The 26815-nt window shown below is 41.0% G+C and overlaps 1 protein-coding gene across 1 annotated transcript in view; it reads right to left on the reverse strand.

Moving 5' to 3' along the window:
* Positions 1 to 26815, reverse strand: part of LOC126187999 (glutamate receptor 1-like) — a 1505209-nt gene that overhangs the window by 156195 nt on the left and 1322199 nt on the right. The window contains exon 13 of the mRNA XM_049929408.1: positions 22884 to 23338. Within this exon, the coding sequence (XP_049785365.1) occupies positions 22884 to 23338 (455 nt within the window). The remainder of the gene's footprint in view (positions 1 to 22883; positions 23339 to 26815) is intronic.

Raw genomic sequence — 26815 nt, forward strand, 5'->3', positions numbered from 1 at the left:
TAAGTCACAGCTGCAAAATACTAATGCGAATTCTTTACAGACGAATGGAAAAACTGGTAGAAGCCGACCTCGGGGAAGATCAGTTTGGATTCCGTAGAAATGTTGGAACACGTGAGGCAATACTGACCTTACGACTTATCTTAGAAGAAAGATTAAGAAAAGGCAAACCTACGTTTCTAGCATTTGTAGACTTAGAGAAAGCTTTTGACAATGTTAACTGGAATACTCTCTTTCAAATTCTGAAGGTGGCAGGGGTAAAATACAGGGAGCGAAAGGCTATTTACAGTTTGTACAGAAACCAGATGGCAGTTATAAGAGTCGAGGGGCATGAAAGGGAAGCAGTGGTTGGGAAAGGAGTAAGACAGGGTTGTAGCCTCTCCCCGATGTTATTCAATCTGTATATTGAGCAAGCAGTAAAGGAAACAAAAGAAAAATTCGGAGTAGGTATTAAAATTCATGGAGAAGAAGTAAAAACTTTGAGGTTCGCCGATGACATTGTAATTCTGTCAGAGACAGCAAAGGACTTGGAAGAGCAGTTGAACGGAATGGACAGTGTCTTGAAAGGAGGATATAAGATGAACATCAACAAAAGCAAAACGAGGATAATGGAATGTAGTCAAATTAAGTCGGGTGATGCTGAGGGAATTAGATTAGGAAATGAGACACTTAAAGTAGTAAAGGAGTTTTGCTATTTAGGGAGTAAAATAACCGATGATGGTCGAAGTAGAGAGGATATAAAATGTAGACTGGCAATGGCAAGGAAAGCGTTTCTCAAGAAGAGGAATTTGTTAACATCGAGTATAGATTTAAGTGTCAGGAAGTCGTTTCTGAAAGTATTTGTATGGAGTGTAGCCATGTATGGAAGTGAAACATGGACGATAACTAGTTTGGACAAGAAGAGAATAGAAGCTTTCGAAATGTGGTGCTACAGAAGAATGCTGAAGATAAGGTGGGTAGATCACGTAACTAATGAGGAGGTATTGAATAGGATTGGGGAGAAGAGAAGTTTGTGGCACAACTTGACTAGAAGAAGGGATCGGTTGGTAGGACATGTTCTGAGGCATCAAGGGATCACAAATTTAGCCTTGGAGGGCAGTGTGGAGGGTAAAAATCGTAGAGGGAGACCAAGAGATGAATACACTAAGCAGATTCAGAAGGATGTAGGTTGCAGTAGATACTGGGAGATGAAGAAGCTTGCACAGGATAGAGTAGCATGGAGAGCTGCATCAAACCAGTCTCAGGACTGAAGACCACAACAACAACAATGTTCGAATTGGGAATAGAACAAAACAAGAGTGATTATTTCACAGTAAATGCGATGTAAGATAACTTAACTAAAATAAAATGTTTGCCACATTAAATAATGAACTATAAACAAATTATAACATCTCTACGTACAAGAAAAAATTGAACAACAAATTAAATTTTGGTGACATAAGATGTGGCTGAGGAAAATTATCTTATCTTTAATAGGTCCTAAATTATTAACAGGTAATATATAATAGCGACGTTAACCAGGTGAGTGAAGTAGCTGTTGACATGCAAAGGGAATTTTTTTAAGACAATGAGAGTAATTCTAGTAACTGAAATAAATGACATGGGGCCTGTGAGTAATGGGGGAAATTTACAACATTGCTTGGATGGGATAATGAGTAGTCTCTGCATGTAGAAGTGGCGAGTAAGGATACTGTGTCTGATCATTCAGTACTAAGTTTCAGTTGATGGGCACATGTTTATTAATTTCCATTATTTCAATGTAGTTCACAGTGTATGTTCCATTCATAATGTATAAAATATTCTACCAAGGACCGACAGAACAGTCAACCATGTAAAAAAAAGTAGATGACCTAATTTCGTAATGAGAATATTCTCATTTCTGGTATTGCAACATGAACTGAGTTGTTGGCTTCTGTAAGAGATATACTACTTATGACAAATTTAATTACAGACTAAATATGTTGGGAAGCAGTAGTTAGTATCCCCAGTTCCTCAGTTCCTTGAGCAGGTCTCTGCAATGTATTCTTGAATTACTGGGAAAGCTTTAGCTTGATTGACGAGCTACCCCTAAAAATGATTCCGTATGACATTACAGAATGAACGTAAGTGAAATTTGTTAGATTGTTTTATATTTATGTCACCTACAACTGACATCACCCGCATGTCAAACAAAAATTCGCTTAGATGTAACAACAGTTCCGTATTCTGCTCCATCCGAATTATTATCGAGTTGGAACAATAAAAATTTAACACTGTCGACGCTCTATATCTGCATGTCGTCGTATTTTAGATATGTATCTGGAGGAAACCTCTTACAAGCTCTGAAGCGCTTATTGCGTGTCCTTCCAAATTATGGTTACCATGGATTAACTGTGAACTATTTATTGATGTGCATGGAGGTAACCAAACTTTCTAACACTGTACTGTATTTGGAATTTATTACAGTGTCTGTATCATCTGCAAATAAAGCAAACATCGCATCTAGTAACGTTAGCTTTGAAAGGTTATTCACAGGCACAGGAAAATAGAACTTTGTGGAACATCTTACGTAATTAGTCCGCAACTGAGCTAAGACATACAGATTAATACAGGATTCTTTTCTACTGACACCTTTGTTTCCTGTTCGGAACAAGTATTTAGTTTTTGTACCTGGTTCTAAAGGACGGGAGGACGCACATGAGGCCACGAATTACTGTAGGAACTGTAGGTAATCACAAAACACAGTCGCGAAATTATGGTTAAAGATAAAGTGATTTGCTACCCCGCCAATCAACTTTACAAAAATATCATGTTGTTGCAGATGGTAAACAATATAGTCACGCAAATAAGCTCTTACATTCTAGACACTTTGGAAATGATCGCAACAGATATATGAACCATTTAAGCTTAACAAAAATTTCAATAATTAATACTAGCAGTATTTTCCAGATCTAAATAAAACGGAAGTCCCTAGTAACGGTAAAAATGAGCTAAAACGTGGTTAGGCAGAAATATGACTAGTTGTTTGAGTAAATGGGAGGAACCGAACTACTACAGTTGGTAGAGCACTTGCCCGCGAAAGGCAAAGGTCCCGAGTTCGAGTCTCGGTCGGGCACACAGTTTTAATCTGCCAGGAAGTTTCATATCAGCGCACACTCCGCTGCAGAGTGAAAATCTCATTCTGGAAACATCCCCCAAGCTGTGGCTAAGCCATGTCTCCGCATTATCCTTTCTTTCAGGAGTGCTAGTTCTGCAAGGTTCGCAGGAGAGCTTCCGTAAAGTTTGGAAGGTAGGAGACGAGGTACTGGCAGAAGTAAAGCTGTGAGTACCGGGCGTGAGTCGTGCTTCGGTAGCTCAGTTGGTAGAGCACTTGCCCGCGAAAGGCAAAGGTCCCGAGTTCGAGTCTCGGTCGGGCACACAGTTTTAATCTGCCAGGAAGTTACTATAACTTAGTTTGAAAACTCAATTCAGTTACAGTTTCAGTAACCAATCCTCAAATGTTTGGTGGGTGTGTTCCATTTTCTGTCTTCTGGTACAATATTTATCTCTACAGCTCCCTCTCGTGTTATGGAAATTATTCTCTGATAGCTACTAGATGTCTTAACATGTTGTTCCTTCTTCTAGTTAATGATTTCCTCATATTCTTTTCCTCTTCGATTCAGCAGAGACTTCTCATTCCATGTCTTACCAGTTCATTTAATATTTAGTATCTTTTTATAACATCAGAAATAAAATGCCTTGATTCTCTTCTTTTCTGGTTTTCTACAGTCCATCACTTACTTCCACGCAACAATGTATTGTACGTCTAAGGCATTTAACTCTACTAATTCATTTCTTTTGGAAAGGAATAGTCTCTTTACTTAATATATCTACTTTAAATATCATCTTTCTTACATTGCTTCCTCGAACTCTTCTACGATGTGGTCCACAACACTAGTGACAAGATTGTCAATAATATTATTTCTTCTTCTCGTCAATACTTCCGTAGTTCTTTTTTTATGTTCATCCATATTCTGCCACAGTAGGCGTTACGTCACATGCTTTGTGGGGAGACTGACAGATCAGCTGTTGCGGAACATGATTTGCAGCTAGTCACCACAATCATTTTGTTAAGACTCCAGTACTGGCAGTCACGAAGGGTACCATAAAAGGCTATACAGGAGAGAGGTCATAGAGATTGTTAAACACCACAGAAATTTCAATAGGAAGGAGGAGGGCGTGAAACTGAATGGCAACTGGATCTTTCTGCTAAAGAAGACATGTACTAGCCTTCCACCACGGAGTGACAGAACAGCGGACGACGGCAGTCGACAGCGGCCTGTTGTACACGGCTATTCAAAACAAGTGACGTCACCCAGAGCGCGGGAGTAGGCGTAAACAGAATCTTGCTGCAGTCACTAGCGAGTAGATGATCAGACATTGGACTTTAATGTGAAATCCCTTCAACCACGGCATAATAACCCGTAACATTTTATTAATTATAGCATTTCCAGCAATGAAAATTTATTTTTTACAAATATTGCTTTCCTGTCTTACCCTTGTTCTCTTGTTTTTCAGTAGCCTATTTCTTTTTGGTTCTTGTACCTTTTGCACGAATTCGTCTTTTCCTTATAGCGTATACCTTTGTTGCCGAGGATTTTATCTTGCACTGTTTGACGTTGCCCAGAACTTTTTGAAAGTGCCATTATATTCCTTAAGTCTTCCTAAAATTTTCAAGCGTAACGTCAGAATTACCTCTCAGGCTCCAAATCATCCGCTATCTAGAATATAACAGTCTAGTAGATACCAGTTTTATTTTTCAGTCTTCTGTTTATTGTCACTGTTACACTCTTGCATGCGTGAACTGTTAACTCATTGCCCGATGGTTCTCGTATGGATATGAAGGAACGTCTGGCACTATATTGAAGCACTGTGCTGCACGTATTAGCCCAGAAGTTAACTACATTTGCTATTTTTTTTCTTTAAGAATGATCACTTTCTTGAAAGATTTAAGTGATCAATAGTGAAAACGCTGTATAAAAAAAGGAGAAAGGAATTATGTAGACAATGTTACCGCTAGTTCTAGCTATCGTTGTTTGCGAAAGTTACTCAAAAGGCTGTATACGTAAGGGTAATTGATGACCTCAGTTAACATAATTTGCTGTAAAACGTACATTTTGGTTTTAGAAGTCGTGTAACAGCTTAAAATGCTATACTCTCTTCTCTGTGAGGCCCTAGACGAACTTAAGAGGAATATCATTCTCCACAGTAATGAGATAGGCTTTGAGGTAGCGTCTGATTGTGGTACTGTTATATTCAGGGGGTGGTTGCCTCAGGGGTCAAGTGCTGCAGCCATTACTGTTTCTTACGTACATAAGTGATGTGTCTTCTAATATAACGCGTGATTCTACAATATTTCTGTTTACTTAGAACACTACCTTGGTAGTAAAGGGTATTGAGCGTAACACTTGCATTGTGTCAAATAGTACAGCTCATGACATAACTTCATGGCTTTGTGGAAAATGAATTTATGTGACATCACAGTAAGACTCAGTATTTCCATTTCAAGAAAACAATTCACTTCAAATTGACATTTTGAGTAGACAGAATGGACATATGATTAGTGAGTCTCAACAGTGCTTACTCCTAGGTTTTAAGATAAATGGTAAGCTGACATGGAAGCCTATGTTGAGGATCTTGTTGAAAAACTGAATGTTACTATATCTATCACTAGAACAGTTGCTGCAGTTAGTGAAAGACTAACACGAAAGCTAGTCTACTTTGCTTAGTTTCATTCCTTTAATGATACACGGCATTATATTCTGGAGTAACTCGTCCCATTCAGAAGGGTATTTTTAGGTCATAAAGGGGCAGTTCGAACAGTAGGTGGTGTATGTTCGTGAACCTCTTGTCGATTCCATGTCAGAAGCCTTTGAATATACATTTTCTTTAAAATCCTTTGTTGTTAACAATATGGGCTTATTCTACAGAAATGGCACCTTGTGGTCAGTTAATGCTAGGCAGATACCTAATCTGCGTTCAGATCTCACGTCCTTCACTCGTGTGCAGAAAATCGTGTTGTTTTCTGCTGCGGCGATTTACAACAAGCTGCCACAAGAATTACGAAATCACAGCAGTAATCCTCTCTGTCAAGTCTAAACTGAGTAATTCCCTCATGGCTCGTTTCACCTATTCTGGAAAAAATTAAACAAATTCCTGTGCTATGTTGTTGATTATGCTAATTATACTCAACAGATCCTCGTTTGCATAGGGTGATGATGATAATGTTTGGTTTGTGGTGCTGTCAACTGAGCGGTTATCAGCGCTCGTACAAATTCCCAACCTTTGCTTAGTCCAATCTCGTCACTTTCATGAATGATGATGAAATGATGAGGACAACACAAACACCCAGTCATCTCGAGACAGGTGAAAATCCATGACCCCGCCGGGAATCGAACCCGGGACCCTGTGCTCGGGAAGCGAGAACGCGACCACGAGACCACGAGCTGCTGTCGGTTGCACAGGATTCGTATAAAGTTTTATTTTGCTTTATGTATTAGTACCTGTTCTGACGTTAAATTCATTATACTGGCGTTTTACATGACCTTGGAGACTTACCACTCAGTTTGATCCTAACGAAATAGACTTCTCTTCAGAATAAAGGGGATATTTTTCCGAAAGTGGCAGTAAACCAGGTAGTATGTATCCAGCAGTGGACTCTCGTGAATATGCATTTTGGATGTTCCAAATATTTAGATTCGGATAAAGATGAAAGTGTGAAATAGCATCTCCTGTATAGCAGCAGTGATTATGAACAGATTTATACAACTGCATCCACAACCAATAATAACAATAATAATGGCAATAATATGCATAACTTGTCCGACAAAGGAAAGGATTGTGTTTGTGCAATTTTGTTGTTCTGTACATAATTAAGTACAGTTTTCGGCAAGAACGAAATAATGTGTAAGTTTCGCTAATCTCTGTTAAGTATTTTTGTGTAAGTGGGACATTTCGAGCTTTTTTATTTTTTCGGCCAATGTACAAGTTCCCTAACTTCTCAGTTAGTCCACGAATTAAATTTCGGAATTAAAATCAGACATACATTGCGTTTCTTCCGTTGCTCCCACATTACCACTTACACTTACTGCACAGTTCTTCGTTAAATGTTCGCTTGTAGTCTCTGTTATTTTATTTCGTCACTTTCTCAACCAACAGATCTGGTGAGGAAAGCCCTTGTTTCTTTCCGGATCACTTGCCCTTGTAATTTAGTTTTTCTTAGCACTTACAATAGATTTTAAAGAGTTCATGTTGACACCTCATACGAAAGCTGTCTGTACTGCTACCCGCACAGTAAACAACCAACTTCAAACACGAACTGCCGTTTGTAGAAATAATTTAGTACAGGTATTAGCGTGGACAGACACAGTCAGGTAAAAAAAACTCACTAAACTGGTGCATTCTTCCATCAAGAGCCGGCCGTTGTGACCGAGTGGTTCTAGGCGCTTCAGTCTGGAAACGCGCGACCGCTACGGTCGCAGGTTCGAATCCTGCCTCGGGCATGGATGTGTGTGATGTCCTTAGGTTAGTTAGGTTTAAGTAGTTCTAAGTTCTAGGGGACTGATGACCTCTGATGTTAAGTCCCATAGTGCTCAGAGCCATTTGAACCATTTTTCTATCAAGAATCCAAAACTTAATATACTATAGCTTACTCCGAAATCCATAAAATAGGTTTTTCTATCATCTTAACTATAAGATACACTGACGTCCGATCTAATTTTACTACATATCTCAGAATAAGGGCGCCCACAGTCTGGGCAAGAGCAGACCGCACCCCACCCCCTCCTGTAGCTCTCAGAGATACGAAAATATACACTGTAGCTGGCGTTTTTCTTTGAGAAAAAATATTAAAAGTCGGTATGCGTAGGATTTTTAACAGGGTCTGAAGTGGAACTCACTTATGGGTACTTAAAAGTCGCCATTCGTCTTCGAAAATAGTATAAGTATTTCATATGCTGAGGTCTTCCCCATCTACAAACAATCGTATAGGCGCCCTTGCTCAGGAGTGGGCTACCAGCTAGCTCGATTTATGTCAAGCGAACGGGGATAAGCATGTGCTGAAGTATGCTACTTCCTAGTACCATTGACGTAAACTTATAGCTGGGCACCCCATGAACCGTGCACATTTTTTATTAGATCCGTGTGTATTTGACCCATAAGGCAATTACGTGATGTCGGTTGCGCTTGCGCAAAAGCTCCTTAAAACGTCCAAGACTGAAGATGTGCTTGCTACCCTGCTCATTCCACCTATATGCTCTCATATTTCCAATTGACAGTGGAATTCCGTGTGTCTTTGTTTTTGATGTCTCAAAAAATTATGTTGATATCAATATATCTAATTTGTCTTTCCAACAACTATTACCTTTTCGATTTCTTCCCATTTTTCCCTGCAACTATTTCGCTTTAATTTTCCTCTATTTACTGTTCATTTCTTTTCTATTCAAATGTCTTATTACTTCTTTTCTTGAATTTATATATTTCCTTCGTTCGCCGAACAATTGAAGTTTTTTTTCTGTTATCTAAGATATTTCAAAGCTACCTTCCTCATATCCATGCTCACTTGTCCAACGCCTATCGTTGTCTTTTTACGGATATCTTCCTCTTCAAATGAACTGAGTGGTATGGTATCCGTCGCTCCAGTAGTTAATAAAGTCCTGTTGGTCTAGTGATAAAGTACTAGTCTGGAAAGCGAGAGGCTGTGGGATCGAACTCTCGTCGAACTACAAAACATAGTCAGTCTGCCTGTAACCTAGCCTCAATTAAGTGAAGGAACGACATGGGTTTCGAATTCCACGTCAAACTGTAGGTCCCGTCTCTCTGGCATCATTACAACACTGGGTTAGCGCCACGCAAAGTCGCCAAATTAACGTTCAATCGAGAGATTTTCATCAGTTCGTTCATCCACACGAAATTATTATTATTATTATGACAGCCTCAGAAAAATTTAAACTCACCTCACCACTCTTCTAAACTTCAGTATCCCACTTCTTACACATTGATTCTCGCAGATGATGTTCTTAAACCTCAGACTATTCTTCATCATTATTAGATTGTGATATGACTCTATATCTGATCTTGAGTATGCCTTATAACCCAATATCACATTTATGTATCTTTGTCGCACCCTGAGCTAATATAGTCGTTATCTGCCTGTGTTTCCTCACCTTTTCGAGATATAACTCTTCATCAGATGTCTACTGAAAATGGTATTTGATGTTTCTAGCTGAAAATCTTTACAGATTTCAAGGAACGTTTGTTTTCCATCACCCCCACAGCCGAGTTCATTTTCTCCCTTTGCTAGGCCATATCTGATCTTCCACTATAGCATTCCAATCCCTATGGTTTTTGGTTTATATCCACGTTTGGATACTGAGTACCCTTTCAATTTCCTCACGTAATAATTCCATCTGGTCATCGGATTTGGTGCTGACTTGTATACTTGAACAATAGTCGTTGGCACTGGTTTCATTCATGTCTGATGAGGATAATGCTTCGTTAAACTGTTCACAGTAGTTCTCTCTTTTCACTGTTTTTCTATTCATAAAGAATCCTCCACCCAATAACATTTTATGATTTTGTTTATGTTATCGCATATTCAACTGACCCGACAAATGTTTCTTCTTTTCATTTCGCATCACAGACCACTGCTAGTACAAAATATGAACCAAAAGTACCCCAGTCAAAGTAGAAAAGAACCATTACGTTTTAATCCAGCAAGTATCAACAAACACGTTGCGTCTGAACGTGAACCTACCAGCGCAGCGTCGGTGAGTAGATGCGATTGCCATCTCTGGGTAAAGCGGCGAAACAGTTGCGCATGACTCACTCTCGATCGACAGGCAGCACTGGGGGTGTAACTGCTATATATTTGGTAGTACGAGAGCTTACGATCGATATGATGCATTAATGTAGATAATCTTTGTACGTTTAACTTGTAAATCGCATAAAGCGCTTATAATTCGGTAAATTTTGTTCTTTACCAGAAAAAATTTACAGGTTGGTATGTTATGAGACTGAGAACTTACGAAAAACTTCTTTAAAAAAACTCATAGACAATTAATTACATGATGTAAACATGTAATGAGTTATGGCAGTTTGGTTTTCTTGAACAGTGAGCGCTTACTGAAGACAGCGTAGATCACACATCAACAAAACGAACAAAAGGTTTCAGAGAATGAATTTCAAAGTCAGCAATGGAAGCCGGTGCTGACCCGTTACGTGTGAAATGTCCTAAGTTTCAGATTTGCTAGTTGTGCATTTGGTGTAATAAAGAATAACATGAACTGCACGTTCTGGCCAATAAATAAAAGTAGTTCTGCTATGTAAGAACTTTCTTTGAGAATTTGTAATAACTGTCATTTGGGAAAAGAAAATTTAGTTGTATCATTTCGACTTTACAAACAAAAAAAATTTTTCAGTTTATGAGAGGAACCTTCATTACCTTTGTTGATTGGGAGTAATACGGATATCCTTCAGTATACTTCTGCAAACTAATTTTCAGTATACTTATGCAGACTTTTAGTTCTTGTTGTGATAATGTAAAAGGAATCACGACGAACCATGATTGAAAGCGAAAGTGGCGCATAAAACAGTTGCTATTGTTCTTACAGAGTACAGTTACATTGAACCTTTTGGAATAACAATTAAAAGTGGATGCAATTAAATTTTCGCAAACGCAGTGCAGGCGTAAAGTGAAATTAACTGTTCATGTCTGTTGGTATGATTTCAAAAAAACATTTGTTTGCTCAGTATCCAAGACACAGGTGCTTAATATGTTAGACACGAGATCAACTCGTCTCAGGAAGTGTTACACTTGATGTTATACAGAATTTTAGAACATGTGAAATAGACAAAACAGTGGTCTGTTATTCAGTTAACCGTTCCATGTGCCTTACGTATCAGATTATTACCCTTTTAGTGATTCTTGTGGTCCGTTACAGTAGACAAAATTGTTCTAATGTTAAGTGTTTAGTGTTGTGTGGGAAATTTCAAACTCTACATTATTCCTTTGTCTTTGAGGATACAGTTTACTGTGAGGGTGATTTTGAAGACTGCTTTCTTTTAAGGGTATTTGTACGTTAATTATCTTTGTCACATCAGGTTTCCAGATGTTCTGTTAATGCTACACATTGCTTTAGACTTCTTTTATGACGACTATTCGTACACTAAGTGCACCGACACCAGCCATACTCTAAGGTTTTAGGTTTCCCTAAAAGGTCTTAGGTTCCCCTGAAAGTGACAGAACAACGTCTAATATTTCAATTTTTTTATTTTGCTAATCACTGCAACAAGATCAAAAATTGCGTGGTAGAATTTACAGATGGCAATAGCATGATAGAGCATGTTAGTGCACTGCACTTCCTGATTCTCTTTCATATGACTTTTTGTCTGGCGTCTGTCTTTTACAAATCGTTTTCGCACCCTTGATTTATAAGCTGAAGAAGAATTATTCGTTAAAGAAGCATGTTTGAAATATCTTCGAGAACTAATATGATTGCACAGCTAGGCTCTAATCCTTTGTTTCAGCAACGGAAGTAGGAACATAGTGGGCTAAGTTTGAAAGTAGGACTGAAACTCAGTTATCATCGGGATGTGTCAGTGATGAGTAAGGAAATCGACTGTGCCTTCTTATAGGTATTAGCCCATAACGACTTATGGAAATCAGTCGTCTTCCTGAATGTGAGCCCAGTGTGCTAACACTGGTTCCATCTCTCTCAGAGAACAATGCGGAGAAGCGCAGGAGATTTTAACTTCACACAGTTGCCATCATCGTAAAAAATTAATCCAATACCGCAGCTCGTGCTCTAGCGGTAGCTTTCTCGCTTCCCGCGCACGGGGTCCCAGGTTCGATTGCAGGCGGGGTCTGGGATTTTCTCTGCCTCGTGATGACTGGGTGTTGTGTGGTCATCATCACTGACTCGCAAGTCGCCGAAGTGGCGTCAACTAAAAAAGATTTGCAATACGGCAGCCGAACTTCCCCGCATGGGGCCTCCCGGCCAACAATGCCATACGATCATTTCATTTTTTTCAATCCAATAAGACAGGCAGAAAGAAAAGTAGAAAGACAGATGACTACAAAATCAGAATAAAACGCAATTACTGAAAATCAAAATGTTACAAAAATCGGGGAAACATAGGGATATAAAGAGAGGTAAAGATACAACAAAATTACGCTCAAGCAATGACTTTGATAGAGATGTGCAAAATATATCACAAACATTTTCTAGAAAACAGGGTATTATATAAACTGTGAAGTACTTAATGAGCCCATAAGGCAGAAAATCATTGCAAATGTTGAAGATGAATGCAATAGTCAGAGACGATGAACTTAAAAAAAAGTAATAATAATAATTATTACCGTTATAGCAACAATTAGGCAACTACAATGCAAAACAGTTCTATGACACACAGACTCAAAGACGAACATATGCACACACACACACACACACACACACACACACACACACACACACACACACACAGAGAGAGAGAGAGAGAGAGAGAGAGAGAGAGAGAGTTGTCCACATACAGACTCATACATATGGACTACCAAGACATGCACCTACATTATACATGAACATAAATGAACGTTGATATCAGATTAAACGACGGAATATGATCTAAGCGATGAGAGCACTTACGGAAACAAACGACCTGAAAGTGTGATCTAGTTACTATAAACAGTTCGTTTATTCAGTTAAGTAACAAATTTTGGAATCTGACATTCTTGGCCAGTTAAACGATAGTTTTCTAGAAAATAGAAGCAGCTCGTTATCAAATCGTATACTAGAGTATAAATGCTAAATTCGTTGGTATGTGAGAAAGAACGAAAATGCATGGAAGCAAGTTCCATTGATTACGCATACACCAAATAAATCTGGTTCTTAACATAATAGTTTTCTGGGTATGGGACCGCGACCATCTGTAAAACAAGTCATCGAATGTGGCCGACTTTTCGGGCACTTAAAGAAGGTTTATTCAGTGACATTTATATTACAATATGACACGTTACCATTTCCAGGATTTATGTTAACTGACTCTGGCCGTGTTAACCTACAAACATGTTTCTGTTACTTCTGGTTTTCCTCTACGTACGTAGATCTTGCTGTGCTTCCTAAAACTGAGTATGTTTGACTTGCACAGTATTGTAAAAATAGTCTCCTATAGAAAATGATCCTCATAATCATGGCCCCTACATGCTGAGCATATTTTCTGGCAAAGAAAAAAAAACCTTCTAGGCCAATAATGCAATTTACAGTGAAATATTCATTCCTCGTATGTGTTCAGCTAATGCACGCAGATAAGAGATAAAAATTTTCTCCGGCAGAGCCATTTTTCGTGTCTTTGCTTCCAACTCTGAGACTACATCCAGTTATATCTAAGATATAACTATTGGCCTCATATTATTTATACTCTGGCATCAACATTTAATTTTTGGATCATTGTTCAACATTGATCTCGACATATCCCACCGATTTCTCCTTTTACTATACAGTCCCAGAAAGTGTCCTGAGTAGTATGTATGATTGTTGAGTTGTGTTGCTTCACCATTGTGTTGCATGTTAAGGACTACTGCCTTGGAAAAACTGTAAGTGTCCTCTTAGCGATTCCATACCAGCATTCGGTACCGGGTAGTTATTGTCGAAGTGATGGTGTACCGAGTGCTACACTAATAGGTGAATTAAGATTGTTAAATACAATTAAGTCTTTATCTTCTTTTAGATTTATGGTATTAATTTTTTAATCTTTTAGAGCTGTTTATATACATATTATAATTCTCAACATGATTCTTATTATGCTAGTGTTTATACTTGTTGACTTGGCTATTTGCTTGAATATCATCCTTTATTTTAATTACCTCTAGTTCTGTTCTAACTCCAAATCAGGAGTTTGATGAGCTAGAAAAATCGCTCCTATCATTAATGTTGACAGGAAGAGAAGTCTTATTCTGTTTCTATATTTTACGAATAACTGATCGAACATTTGTTGTATCTTTTACATGTTTTATGCTTCTTACAATTAGTTCTATAGCCGACGTTGCCATCTAGCGGTAAGAGCATTGAGCCACTTTCTGCCTCCAGCTGAAAATATGACCCTATAAGCAGTCACAATGTAGTGTGGTTGCAGGAAAAGGGTAGCAACTATCAAACAGGTAGTCATGGCACAAGGATCCGGTCAGAATTTATAACATGCGTCCAGTATTGTCTCCCGATTCAGCAACGTGCTGCATCCGTAACGCAGCATTGTCGCCAGTTTCTCGCTGCATATCCGGTTTAATGAGAGCGACATGTCATCGTACGCCATCCTTCAGATCAATAAGGGTCTGGTACACCCCTTTTAGATACGATGTTTCAGATAGCTTCGAAAGCGCCAACTCATATGGGTGTAGGTCGGCGAATCTGGAAGACCACACATCTTGAAATTGCCTAGAGATGATACGGTCGTTACCGAAGGTTTCTCGAAGAAAATATTTCGCCTGGAAAGCAACATGTGGTGTCTTTCATCTTGCATGAAAAGAAGATTGTGGACACAACTGCTTTCTTACAAAGCTGGAATCACGTGTTGCTAAAACAGGTCCTTATAGCGTTCTCACCGTACACCTAACAGGCTCGCGAGGTGTCACCTCCTCAAAGAAAAACAGACCGACAATGAAGGAGCGTGTGAAAGCACACCACACAATCACATAAACCGAGTACAGTGGATGTTCCTGCACAACATGTGGCGGAGTAGAGCCCCATGTGGGACAGTTCTGTGTATTCACGATAGCGTGCGGAGTGAAATTCGTGAATTCCATCCCAACAATATTCCACGGCCACAAATCATCCATTTTCATGTGTACCAAAAAAATTCAACAACAAAAATACCAAGGTGAAATGCACCACAAAATGTTTTGAAGTGCTGACTACGATCCAGACATTCCCGTAACACAGCTCGAGCAAATTTCACAATCTGGCTGCTTTCAGCGCCATATTTTCACATGGTGTTAAATAGTGGAACTATTAATTGTTTCAGCATACTCTGCGAGCGCAGCGATTAATGGACGTACCTACGATATTTCAGAGTGCTATGATTTATACGGCCTACACTGCAGCACTCGGAATACCGACAGTTTTGTTATAACCAGCCGGTATATGTTGTGTGGCATCGTGGTCCACTACCATCCTGCGGAAACTCTGTCTGATAAACACTACAGCACAAGAAAATTTGTTCTTACTGATAGGAACAGGAGAGCTATGATACTAGTACTACTTTTACTGTGTCGAGGAAATACGTTATCAACGCAAAGAAACTAACTGAAACTGCATAAACACATGAAACATCTGCTGTCAACCGTGCCGTAACCGACATGAATTCATTCAGCATAATTTGCGCAATCGGCCAATGGAAATATGTACTGAAGTGCAATTACTCTTGTTTCACACTGTTACCTACTTCATGACATGTTTCCGTGCGGAGAACAAAATGGGGTTCCATGCAATCCAAGCTGTGTTTCTCCAACAGGAGAACTGCGAATATGCTGTTCCTAGTAGGAGAGGCATATCATGAGTACCAGTGGGTGCTACGATCAAGATGAATTTTTACTTAACTCTACAAAATTCATTTCACGTACGCATATTCATTCAGTGTAGCAGTCATTGACCTCTGCAGAGATACGCATATGTGATACCACATCCACTCCCTTATGTTGTATAAATCGTGTTTCACGGGCAAACGGGTGGAGTAATAATTGTTGGAACTTCATAATAACTGCATTTGACGGATATGATTTATGAGTAATTTTGGTGCTATTGTAAAACCAAAAACACATTTCCCTGTAGGAGCATCTCTTTACAAACTGGAAACATGGAGGAAATGGAGTAGAAGGTGAAGTATGTGAAGTATAAATCTTTGTTTACCACCGCTTGATGTTTAAATGCTATTTCTCCTATTATCGATGTCCAAGATGGTTCTTACAACTTAGTAGGTGGGTATTCCCGCTTTTGTAGTGAAATCGCTGCACGCAATTCTGTCTTTGGTGACATAAAAGAAATATTACACCTTGATATTTTATTGAAGCAGCTCGTTGGTGCCTCCTAAATACTTTGGGCACAGCGCTATCTTATGTGCAGAAGTCATTTCTGTTCTCCCTACGCATTGCCATAAATCTTTAGCAATGATCCTTTTGGTGACAGCATAGCGAACTCGCGGAAGGCATGAGCTATGCAACATTAAGAGTATAATCTATGTCAACTGACTTTGTTAAAACAAACTAATAATTTGTGCAAAATGAATCATTTATCAGCATGTAACAACCAGAAAGTAGGGAAGGACAGAATTGCACTACCATCACAGCAGTCTGCTAGATAGGATGAGGTTGTGCTTCGAATGTGTAAGTGTGAAAGCAGTAAGACATTCCATGATCTCTTTTTAAGTATTTGGTTATGTGAAAAAGAACTATTTTTTGCCTTCGGAACACGAATCTTTGTAATTAGATATTCTCTGATATGACTTTTACATAGACACAAAGAGATACTGTAGAACTAAAAAAAATGGTTCAAATGGCTCTGAACACTATGGGACTTAACATCTGAGGTCATCAGTCCCCTAGAACTTAGAACTACTTAAACCTAACTAACCTAAGGACATCACACACATCCATGCCCGAGGCAGGATTCGAACCTGCGACCGTAGTGGTCGCGCGGTTCCAGACTGAAGCGCCTTTAACCGCGTGGCCACACTGGCCGGCTGTAGAACTAAGATTTGCTGTTGTTACAGAGGGTAAATGACACCCAACGATCATTAGGTTTATGGTACAGTCAGCAGTAGCACGCTTCGCCAAATGCGAAAGCGCTTCCTCAGTTTTCTATTGAATAACGTGAAGCAGAACCAGTGCCCACGTAGACCAAATTTATTAGAAGGTTAATTGACAGTTCCGTATACTGTAAATATTTTCGTTCGAAATTTTTATACTCTCGTAAACAAGCTTAGTTTTAAAATGATGTTAAGTAATGTAACGAAGAACTGATTGGTATGGCCTTAACGGAATACGTCAACAATAACCATAAAGAGCAGTAGAACTGCAGATATTATAGTTGCGAAGTGATGCTGTTCTGTCAGTTTCGATACAGTCACTGTTGTCAAAAAGCACCACGAAACAGGAAGTCGTACATTGATGTAATGAATGATAGCTACAGAGCAGCAGAAACAGAGTTACGCTACTTTTTGCACTGAATCTGCAGACTACCTGTTGTTTACTACAAATGGAATTGGCCTACGAATAACACATTGTAAATGAATTTTGGCATGTCTCACAAAAACCTGATTTTTTTAGTCACTGGTTCCATTCCATTTCATTCAGGTACTTGAAAGACAATACACAAATCGCTAGTAGTTCCTGTGTTCTCGAAGCGACGTATCATTTGCGGTGGAACAAACACCAGGTAGTGCGTCATCCAACACACTGTAAAATCATAGGACTATCAGAAAGATAAATGTATTATTTTAACTGGTAAATTTCCCGTCAGATCTCTATTGGGTCTACTAATCAATTAAAGACAAAATTAGGCAGACGGTAGTAGAACCTAATATGAGTATTTCGAAGCAAGGAACCAATGATGCCGGCCGCTGTGGCCGAGCGGTTCTAGGCGCTTAAGTCTGGAACCGCGCGACCGCAACGGTCGCAGGTTCGAATCCTGCCTCGGGCATGGATGTGTGTGATGTCCTTAGGTTAGTTAGGTTTAAGTAGTTCTGAGTTCTAGGGGACTGGTGACCTCAGATGTTAAGTCCCATAGTGCTCAGAGCCATTTGAACCATTTTTTGAACCAGTGATGTGACAAGAGTATTTGAGGCTGTACAGGTCTTGAAAGACTAATGCGTTCGCGTCAAGTGCTTGTGAACTACCTGCTACATAACGATCAATTGTCCATCACATCTACAAAGTGTCCACTATTGACTGCACCATAGTTCATAGTTGATGAATGGCTATCGAAAATGGAGGGCTGTTCGTTATAGAACTGTTTGGGCATGCATTTTAAGAATGGTGAATGAACACACAGCAAACGTTCACAGAAATGTTAAGCAACAGCCATCAATCTAACTGGAAGAAATTTAGCACCGTTGACAGAAACTTAGAAGATATCTAGCTATTCAAGGAACAGAGAGTAGGCTGGCTCTGAGCACTATGGGACTTAACATCTATGGTCATCAGTCCCCTAGAACTTAGAACTACTTAAACCTAACTAACCTAAGGACAGCACACAACACCCAGTCATCACGAGGCAGAGAAAATCCCTGACCCCGCCGGGAATCGAACCCGGGAACCCGGGCGTGGGAAGCGAGATCGCTACCGCACGACCACGAGCAGCGGACGAACAGAGAGTAGGGTAGCGTTCTTGGCAAATACCTGTTCGCTCAATAGAATTTAATCAATAACCACTCAAAAACGTGGCCGTATAAAAGGAACTTCGTACTAAACAGCATGGAGAATGCTAGTGAGGCAGCTGTTACACACCGTGTCATAAACAAAAGGAAGGCGTTTTCATTAATTCGTGGACCCAACGTATTATAATTGCAATAGTTCTTTCTTCAACACGTTCTTTGGTAACAAACAAACAAACTCCGTGCGAACAGACCCTGAGGGCCCACGGTACTGACCGGCCGCCGTGTCATCCTCAAGCCCACAGGCGTCACTGAATGCGGATATGGAGGGGCATGTGGTCAGCACACCGCTCTCCCGACAGTATGTCAGTTTACGTGACCGGAGCCGCTACTTTTCTATCAAGTAGCCCCTCAGTTTGGCTCACAAGGGCTGAGTGCATCCCGCTTACCAACAGTGCTCGGCAGACCCAACGGTCACCCATCCAAGTGCTAGCCCAGCCCGACAGCGCTTAACTTTGGTGTTCTGACGCGAACCCATGTTACCACTGCGTCAAGGCCGTTGGAGTTCTTGGCAACACCGTCATAAAATCCGTTAAGTGACTCAGATCAGCGCCTAATGGATACTGTGACATTACTGTGCAAATAATCAAACTGATACTGATCTGTAACTCTTCAGGCTTTCCCGGCGATCTAATGACATCTTGGGTTGTCGGGTGTTCTGCCGGATATCAGCGTCGTACTTGCACGATATTTCGGTCACGTAGCTCGAGACCTTCATCAGGTGCGACCTGAGACTGCTCCTCGAGTGGACCTGGTCCAGTATTTATGCCTATGGCCTTCCCCCTCCACCAACGGCTGCAGGCGCTTCCTCTGTGGTCCGCGCCCATTCCCTGCGACCTGTTGGAGCGTTGATGCTCCGTTTTCCGTCCGCTGCGGTTCTAGGTGTTCCCTCTGCGGTCCGCGCCCACTAAACCCGCTCCTGGGGCTTTCATCTACGGTCTGGAGTATCAAGCTTTCCCCCTGCGGTCCGCGCCCGCTCACCACAACCTGTTGGAGCGTTGCCGCTCCGTTTTTAGTCCGCTGCGGCTCTGGATGTTCCCTCTGCGGTCCGCGCCCACCAGTCCCACTTCTGGGTGTTCCATCTTCGGTCTGGTGCGCCTGGCAGTCCGTCAGGGGCTTGTTTACCATCTCTCTGGTTCTTCTGTTTGTGTAGTGTTGCAGCTGGCCCCGTTGCTCCTTTAACAATTCCAGAGCCGGATCCCAGGAGCGGGTTTAGTGGGCGCGGACCGCAGAGGGTACACCTAGAACCGCAGCGGACGGAAAACGGAGCATCAACGCTCCAACAGGTCGCAGGGAATGGGCGCGGACCACAGAGGAAGCGCCTGCAGCCGTTGGTGGAGGGGGAAGGCCATAGGCATAAATACTGGACCAGATCCACTCGAGGAGCAGTCTCAGGTCGCACCTGATGAAGGTCTCGAGCTATGTGACCGAAATATCGCGCAAGTACGACGCTGATATCCGGCAGAACACCCGACAACCCATGATACTGATCTACTACTGGCGACAATAAACACGAATCTTCAACTTGTCCTTGACTGGGAACGCTTGGTAGACGCCTGGGAACAGGGGCTTGTCCAACTACTAACCAAGGAATATGCGGACACATCTCCTGACTGCTGGACTGAACACAGCAGAAATATTTGTTCCCACAGGAACAATATCTGTGTATATTAGCACAGTGGACTCGCATTCGGGAGCACGACAGTTCAAATGTGCGTCCGGACATCTCGATTTAGACTTTCAGTGATTTCCCAGAATCGCTCCAGGTAAATGCCAGGATTCTGCCTAGGAAAAGACACGGCCGATTTCTTTCCCTGTCCTTAGAAAAATGGAACTTGTGATCCATCTATAATTAGATCGATGTCGACGGGACGTTAAACCGTAAACTTTCATAGCAACAGCAGCTGGACGTTGGACTGATCTCCCACGTTATATCAGAGAACCCAGTAACATTTCTAGGCAAAAAATGTAGCTGTTAACGAATATATAAAAACAACAGTAACGTTTCTGTTTTTCACGCATCCCCATAAGTTACAAAGTAATATTTTCCACTAGATTTTTTCGGATTTCCATAGGTCGATAAGACGTGTTGCTGATCTGTATTTTGGTTTCTGAGAATTCTGCATGTCATAATATCTCACTTTTCTACACCACAAATACCTTTTGCTTTTGTCACTGCTGTCATTATTATTATTATTATTATTATTATTAGTTATTTTTATTAACATTAAATGTTCTTAAGCGCTGTTATTCATTAAGGTCTTAGACGTGTGCAAATCTTCAGATACAAAGGAATTACAGACTTTGGATTCGAGTGGGCATTCATTTAAACCAATAAGAAACGTTGAAAGTTTGTGCCGGAACGGGAACCCCAGTCTCCTACTGACTAGGCAGATGTTCTGACCGCTTAGTCACCCGGACACAGTCCTCGTCCCAACTGCATGAGCTATGCTAGCAGGCTCCCGTCAAACCTAAATCTCTACTTATCCAGACACTAGTAATGTAGTGCCCTAGCGCATTCTCATTATTTGCGGCATTTTGCCGATTCCCGAAGAGTTCGAGCCTTGTGTACATCCGCGCTTAAGAGATCATTGGCCGTCCTTGCTTGAGGTGTCTTTTACTTCGGACATTATTTGGTCTGACTCCAGCTATGCATTGAAAGAATGGAATTGTAAATACCTGCCGAAACACCAGAGAAAGTGCGCCTTACGATCCTTAGGAGAGACTCCTTTATTTTATAATACGGCCGGTCGTAATGAGACAGGTTGTTTTATCGTCCTTTTATTATATATCTGCATTGACCAAATGCCTTCTGATGTATGAGATTCATAGACGTCTTTGAGTATGTTTTCAAAACTGTTACCCAAGAATTTTTGTTTTGTTTTAGCGAATAGCTTGCGCTATGTTATTGCGCTATGCTCCGTAAAGAAGTTCCTACTTTGTATTTTTGAAAAACAAGGGAGTAGTGGTTTCAGCAACCATTTTAGCAAATTTACACTTACTTTTATTGTAGATCTAGATTTTTGCTGATGACTCTATTAAAATGCACTAAAGATAGGTATACAACAGCTGAAACCTAGATCTGCAATGAAAATGCGGATTGGATTTGCGATTGATTGCTGATCCCTGTTTTGCTTTTTTGAAATTTACTGCTGTCGCTGTGCACAACAGCTGCAATGGAATCAACTTGATTACTGTTTATGGTTGCCTAAGCAAGCAGACGTTGTGGGACTTTTATCGTATGAACGTGAAGAAACTAGGAGTAGTAGCTACTATAAGTGCAGTGAAAGCGCCTCCCTCTCCTTCTACCAGAGGTTCAAAAAGAAAGAAGTTCATTGAAGAAAATTAGATGAAGGCAAATATAATTGGGAATTTTCTGTTCTGTTCTAAGTTAAACAGTGATCTTTCTTTTGGTTGTGGTGTAGTAAAGCTATCTGAAGATGTATCAGCAAGGAACTGCATTGTATGCCAGCTCCGCATTTCTTTGGTTGGGCTGAAGACACTACAATTAAATTCCTAAGACGTGTAATTACATTTAATAGTGAGACTAGGTAAAGAGAAATCATTAGGTTTGGGGAAGCATACAGTGAAAAGACTTGTCGATGTAGATGCGGCAAGAGAAATAAAAGCTAAAGTTTCCGCAAAAAGAAAAAAAAAGAAGCAGTGGACTAGAAGAAGGGGAAGAGGGTGGCTCTTTGAACAGTGGTGCTAAAAATAACACAAACTATAAATAATGGTAGTTTTAAATAGCATATGAAACAGTTAAGAAAATAAATTTTGTGTGAAAAATTTAAATACCTTTTTGAGTGTTTCATTTGTTTCACTACAATGCTTTGTGTTGTCAGAAGCTACCTAACCTACTACTATGAAATGTCCACAGGTTCCTCCCCAAAAGTAGCACAGCCATGCACCAATGGTCCTGATTATTGTAGATCAGAAAATAATGACATTGCAGACAATGTAAAGTATTAACTGCAAATCCATGTCTTTAAATAGCATATGAAACACTTCAGAAAATAAAATTTCGTGTGAAAATTTTAAATGCCTTTTCCAGTTTTTCATTTTTTGTTTCACTACAGATGCTCTGTGTTGTCAGAAGCTACCTAAACTACTGCTATGAAATGTCCACAGGTTCCTCCCCAAAAGTAGCACAGCCATGCATCTATGGTCCTGAATAAAATTTTAACTCTGGTTATTTTTTAATACTTAAATAACATTAAACATTCTTTGTTAATATGAATACCTGTTATTGTAGATGAGATAACAATGACATTATATATAATGTTAACTGCAGATACACATCATTAACAGTGTCTAAGGTATTTGGTTTTCAATATTGGAAATTCAACACCGGCAAGATAGCGCCCCGGCTACGAGTAAGAAATGTGGCAGTACTCTGTATCGTGTGTGTGTGTGTGTGTGTGTGTGTGTGTGTGTGTGTGTGTGTTTACCTGGGAGAGATGTCGCAGCCCTGCTGCATGAAGGCCCCGAGCGCGAACCACAGGCTGTTGAGGATGCTGAAGTCGTTGGCGAGGACGCCGCAGCGGCCGACGCCCGTCACGCCGACGCCCACCCCCGCGGAGACGGCGTCGTCGAAGACGCCGACGCCGACGGCGGTGGCGGTGGCGGCGGCGGCGGCGCTGCCCCCGGGCGGCAGCAGGCGCCACTCGTAGGGCGAGAAGCGTGACACGATGAAGAGCACGATGCTGACGCCCACGTACGAGAAGATGACGCACACCCAGATCTCCTTGCTGAGCGGGTTCAGGAAGCTGAACACGCCCGGCTTCTGCTTCACCGGCTTCTTGATCATGATGCTGATGCCCAGCGACATGAACGGCTTGCTGAAGTCGATCACGCGCTCCCGCTCCGACGTGATCGTCATCGACGCGATCGCGATGTCCGCCTCCTGCGCAGACCACGAGCAATCGCCCTCTGAGGCAGACTGACAGCGCTGTCCGCAACACGTGCAGGCAAGCAAATGCTGATGTTTCACAATCACCTCTACACTGACACCTTAGACAAGTCCTTATAACTCTAAGAAATCTGCTTATTAACAAAAAAATGTTCAATGGTTGTGAAATCTTACGGGACTTAACTGCTAAAATCATCAGTCCCTAAGCTTACACACTACTTAACCTAAATTATCCTAAGGACAAACACACACACCCATGCCCGAGGAAGGACTCGAACCTCCGCCGGGACCAGCCGCACAGTCCATGACTGCAGCGCCTGAGAACGCTCGGCTAATCCCGCGCGGCAACAGACGTACCGTCAATGGGTTGTTGTGATTGTAAACTCTAGGTTATGAAGACTGTCCGTGAATATACACAGAACACAGACGCAGAAGATTTATTTGTCAAAACCAATACTAACACTCTAGCAAAACTACACTACTGGCCATTAAAACTGCTACACCAAGACGAAACGCAGACGATAAATGGGTATTCATTAGACAAATATATTATCCTAGAACTGACAACTGATTACACTTTCACGCAAATTTGGGTGCATAGATCCTGAGAAATCAGTACCCAGAACAGCCTCCTCTGGCCGTAATAACGGCCTTGATACGCCTGGGCGTTGAGTCAAACAGAGCTTGGGTGGCGTGTACAGGTACAGCTGCCCATACAGCTTCAACACGATACCACAGTTCATCAACAGTAGTGACTGGCGTATTGTAATGAACCAGTTGCGCGGCCGCCACTGACCAGACGTTTTCAGTTGGTGGGAGATGTGAGAATGTGCTGGCCAGGGCAGCAGTCGACCATTTTCTGTATACAGGAAGGCCCGTACAGGACCTGCAACATGCGGTCGTGCATTATCCTGCTGAAATGTACGGTTTCGCAGGGATCGAATGAAGGGTAGAGCCACGGGTCGTAGCACATCTGAAATGTAACGTTCACCGTTCAAAGTGCCGTCAGTGTGAACAAGAGGTGACCGAGACGTGTAACCAATGGCACCCCATACCATCATGCCGGGTGATACGCCAGTATGGCGATGACGAATACTCGCTTCCAATGTGCGTTCGCCGCGATGTCGCCAAACACGGATGCGACCATCATGATGCTGTAAACAGAACCTGGATTCATCCGAAAAAATGACGTTCTGCCATTCGTGCACCCAGGTTCGTCGTTGAGTACACCAACGCTGGCGCTCCTGTCTATGATGCAGCGTCGACGCTAACAGCAGCCATGGTCTCCGAGCTGAAAGTCCAAGCTGCTGCAAACGTCGTCGAACTGTTCGTGCAGATGGTTGTTGTCTTGCAAACGTCCGCATCTGTTGACCCAGGGATCGAGACATGGCTGCACGATCCGTTACAGCCATGCGGATAAGATGCCTGTCATCTCGACTGCTAGTGATACGACTCCGTTCGGATCCAGCACGGTGTTCCGTATTACCCTCCTGAACCCACCGATTCCATATTCTGCTAACAGTCATTGGATCTCGATCAACGCGAGCAGCAATGTCGTGATACGATAAACCGAAATCGCGATAGGGTACAATCCGACCTTTATCAAAGTCGGTAACGTGATGGTACGCATTTCTCCTCCTTACACGAGGCATCACAACAACGTTTCACCAGGCAACGCCGGTCAACTGCTGTTTGTGTATGAGAAATCGGTTGGAAACTTTCCTCATGTCAACACGTTGTAGGTGTCGCTACCGGCGCCAACCTTGTGTGAATGCTCTGAAAAGCTAATCATTTGCATATCACAGCATCTTCTTCCTGTCAGTTAAATTTCGCGTCTGTAGCACGTCATCTTCGTAGTGTAGCAATTTTAATGGCCTGTAGTGTAGATTGGTACTTACTATAAAGAAGACGCGTTAATTCGCAGACAGGCACAATTAAGAGGCACTTGCATAAAGCATTCGGCCGCAGCCTTCATCAGCAAAAGAGAAATACACACCATTCGTATTATCAAGCAAGCACCCCTCATACACACATGACTGCTGACTCCGGCTGTTAGGGTCAGAATGGCGTTCCTGCACGAGCTGCCAGACAGATCACAGAAACAGTGAAGAATGAATGAACAGCATTATTAATGAGGTAGAACAGGTCACAATTCAAGAAACCAAATGCATAATTACAAGAACGTATATAAGAGTGCAACGCAAATTGCATAAAGAAGGCATTCGCATTAGACCCGCTATATCTGTTGCCAATTCTCGGAAAAGCTCAATAAGAATCTGATCAACATGACAATCTGCCGAAACATACACCCCTGAAAACAGCAGATATAGCAATAAATGATAGTGAAAGAATTCACGCAGTCACAGCGTGCAGGTACCAAATGAATCAAGACCTCTTTAAATTGCAATATTTTAGCAGGATGGTGTCCTACAGCTGTAACATGTTTAGTACAGATGTGATTATGTAGACCATCAGCTGCTGTGTAAATTTTATTGAAATGTACTCGTAATTTCAGTCCATGTAGACTGCATTTTAGCAATGCTCAAAAACTCGTTGTATCATCTTCTGGTACTGGATAAAAATTCCTTACACTCTCTTATTTTTTGGTATATTAAACACATTTGTCTGAAAATTATATAAACCCTTACGTTTTCTTTTTAGCTCAATATTAAGATAACTACTCTTAGTACATCAGAAACCAAGATGACATAAGGAATTTAGGTTATACAGCAACTGATGGTGTACACAAATATATTTTTCTTTAGTGTATTTTGATACTGTAACGCTAATGTTTCAGTAAAACCATCACTAGACATCATAAACAAACATTAATGAATTCGAACCAATTTCCTGTAACAAAAATTGAACAAGTTGTGTTTCTCATATGACTTGCGCTAAAACAGAGTTACTTTCGATTTAACAGCAAATTTTATTAAGTGGAGGTAGACTAACAATGAGATTTAGTCTGTTAGTTGACATTTATAATGAGAACTTAAAGAACCAAATTATTATAAATATGTTGATCGTATACTTATTCAGGGAAACACAGATGAAACAAAACAATTGTGTAACCTCTTCAGCTAGTTCCAACCAAGTAACAAATTCACTGTTGAGTATGATACAGATAAAATTTTAAATTTTCTATGCCTAGCGGTTTCTATAAAAAAAGTGACAGATACAGTTTCAGAACTTATAGAAAGAAAACAGCAGCAGACAAAATCGTCGACAACGCGTTCTCCCACCCAATAACTCACAGCTAGCTGCATGCGAATGCATGGTAGGGCCGCGATCTTTTCAATTACACAAGAGGATAAGGACCATGAAATTAAATAAATCTAACAAAAAGCCACAAAGAATGGATATCAGCCATCCACAATTAACAAACTCCGTAACATAAAGAAAGAGACAAGTAGAAATGAAACATCATACATGCTAAGAAGAGACACAAAAAACATTAATAATTATTGTATT

Source organism: Schistocerca cancellata, chromosome 5 (assembly GCF_023864275.1).
Source record: "Schistocerca cancellata isolate TAMUIC-IGC-003103 chromosome 5, iqSchCanc2.1, whole genome shotgun sequence".
Classification (NCBI taxonomy): Eukaryota; Metazoa; Arthropoda; class Insecta; order Orthoptera; family Acrididae; genus Schistocerca; species Schistocerca cancellata.